Source organism: Agrilus planipennis, unplaced genomic scaffold (assembly GCF_000699045.2).
Source record: "Agrilus planipennis isolate EAB-ADULT unplaced genomic scaffold, Apla_2.0 scaffold225, whole genome shotgun sequence".
Taxonomy (NCBI): domain Eukaryota; kingdom Metazoa; phylum Arthropoda; class Insecta; order Coleoptera; family Buprestidae; genus Agrilus; species Agrilus planipennis.
This window is the reverse complement of record NW_020442415.1, coordinates 131,497-133,471: the sequence shown is the minus strand read 5'-3', so window position 1 is coordinate 133,471 and position 1,975 is coordinate 131,497. Positions and strand designations below refer to the sequence as shown.

The 1,975-nt window shown below is 26.8% G+C and overlaps 1 protein-coding gene across 1 annotated transcript in view; it reads left to right on the top strand.

Annotated features, from left to right (window-relative positions):
• LOC108738604 (fumarylacetoacetate hydrolase domain-containing protein 2) overlaps positions 1 to 1,769 on the top strand; it is a 2,833-nt gene extending 1,064 nt beyond the window's left edge. Inside the window, exons 2-3 of the mRNA XM_018472093.2 lie at positions 1,144 to 1,360; positions 1,417 to 1,769. Coding sequence (XP_018327595.1) covers positions 1,144 to 1,360; positions 1,417 to 1,752 — 553 coding nt within the window. The 3' untranslated portion in view covers positions 1,753 to 1,769. The remainder of the gene's footprint in view (positions 1 to 1,143; positions 1,361 to 1,416) is intronic.
• Positions 1,770 to 1,975: the final 206 nt, after the last annotated feature.

Sequence of the window (1,975 nt, the reverse complement as noted above, 5' to 3'; positions counted from 1 at the left end):
ATCGAATATTTTTAATTATAAGTGCAGTTTATATGAATATTATATATCTATATCAGTCAAACTAAAAATTAGGTATCTTCGTTATAGGTGTATAAATAGCAATTGTTTTGATTACTTTTTAAGGACAATGAACATATGATACTTATTTAGTAATCAATTTATTGTTTTGCACATTTTTCTGATTATACGTATATATAATCTATTCAATGCATATCTGTTTGTTTCCTATTTCTATTATCAGCTGTTGTAACATTTAATTCAAAAATTCTATAATTTACAAACATTTGGTTATAAAAATCTCATTATTAATTCCTTAAGTTTAATAATAGTTTATTAGAGTGACGCGTTTTCAAATTGACGCAAAAGTATAAGTATCTGATAATGTTTACGAAAATATATATTTTTAAGACTTTGTTTATTCAAATTTACTTTTTAATCTTTTCGAAAATCTTTACCAATTTCGATTTTAATGGTTTAGAAACATGCTATTAAGTGTCAAATATGCAATATGACTAAAATTATTATACCTAAGTACATTAATGTATAAATAGCCATTCAAAATAAGTACAAAGTCATAATGAAATACACCTATAATAAGAAATTCTTTCGCAAATGTGAATATTTTAATTTCGAAATAACGATACCTAATTTGTAGGCCGTCGTTAAATTTAATTGACTTTTCGTTTAAAAAATTTTTACTACTTAGTCATAAATTGTTTCATTCTTTAATTCTTTTTAACTTCATTGTTGTTTATTTTACATATTCAATCTGAACGGATCCAACTAGTAAATACAATTGTCATTTATCAAATTTTCCTATTCGATTAACGAGTCCTACTACTGAGAAAATATATTTTGTAATTAACAGTCGTTGTTAATTAAACTAAATATAAAAATGTCTACTAATTATAAATACTTTTTGCCTTCGTATATCTTCCCCTAATATTTATCAACAGGGCTATTCAGGCTCCCATTAAATTGCTTGAATAGTCCTGTTTATAATTACTTTTTTCTTATTTATTTTGATAACAGATAGTATTTACAATTTATCGTATTTTCCTTTTATAAATGAAATGTATTAATTTAAAAATCAATGCAGAATTTACTATTATAATCACGCTTGATTTATTTGTATAATTTCAGAATAGTAGCTCAGGGTAAATCAGTTATACCCTTGACGAGCGCCACTCTTTTAGCTCCAATTACTAAACCGGATAAAGTAGCTTGTGTTGGATTAAACTACAAAGGTCATTGCGATGAACAGAACTTAAAATATCCAACGGAGCCGATGATTTTTAGCAAATTTTCATCGGTTATTGTAGGTCCTTACGACAACGTACAATTACCATCAATAAGCAATGTGCGAAACACTTCCTTCCTTAAGTAGGATGAAAAATAATTCTTGATCTTTTATAGATGGTAGATTGGGAAGCAGAATTGGCCGTAGTAATAGGAAAAAAAGCAAAAGGTGTTAGACCAGATCAAGCAAAAGATTATATTTTTGGATACACAGTTGCCCAAGACATTAGTGCTCGCGACTGGCAAAAAGAAAGAAATAATGGACAGTTTTTATTAGGAAAATCAATGGACACATTTTGTCCGATAGGGCCTGCAGTTGTTGCTAAAGAATATATATCGGATGTTAACAATTTAGATATTAAAACCTGGATTAATGGGAAGCTAATGCAAGATGGTAACACATCCGAATTAATTTTTAAAATCGACTATTTGGTTTCGTATTTATCTCAGTAAGTATATACGAAAATGTCAATAAAAAGTTTTTTGACATAACTTTTCGGGTTACCCTGGTATTACACATTTCATTCATTAAGTTTGAAATTAAAAAAAAAATCATTTTAAACTTCATTTTTTCTTTTTATTGCTGAAAGGAAATAATTTTTGAAATAGTAAAAGCTCTTAAGGTTTTTTTTATTCTTGCTAATAATTATTTTTGCTTTTAGGGGGTATAAAATTA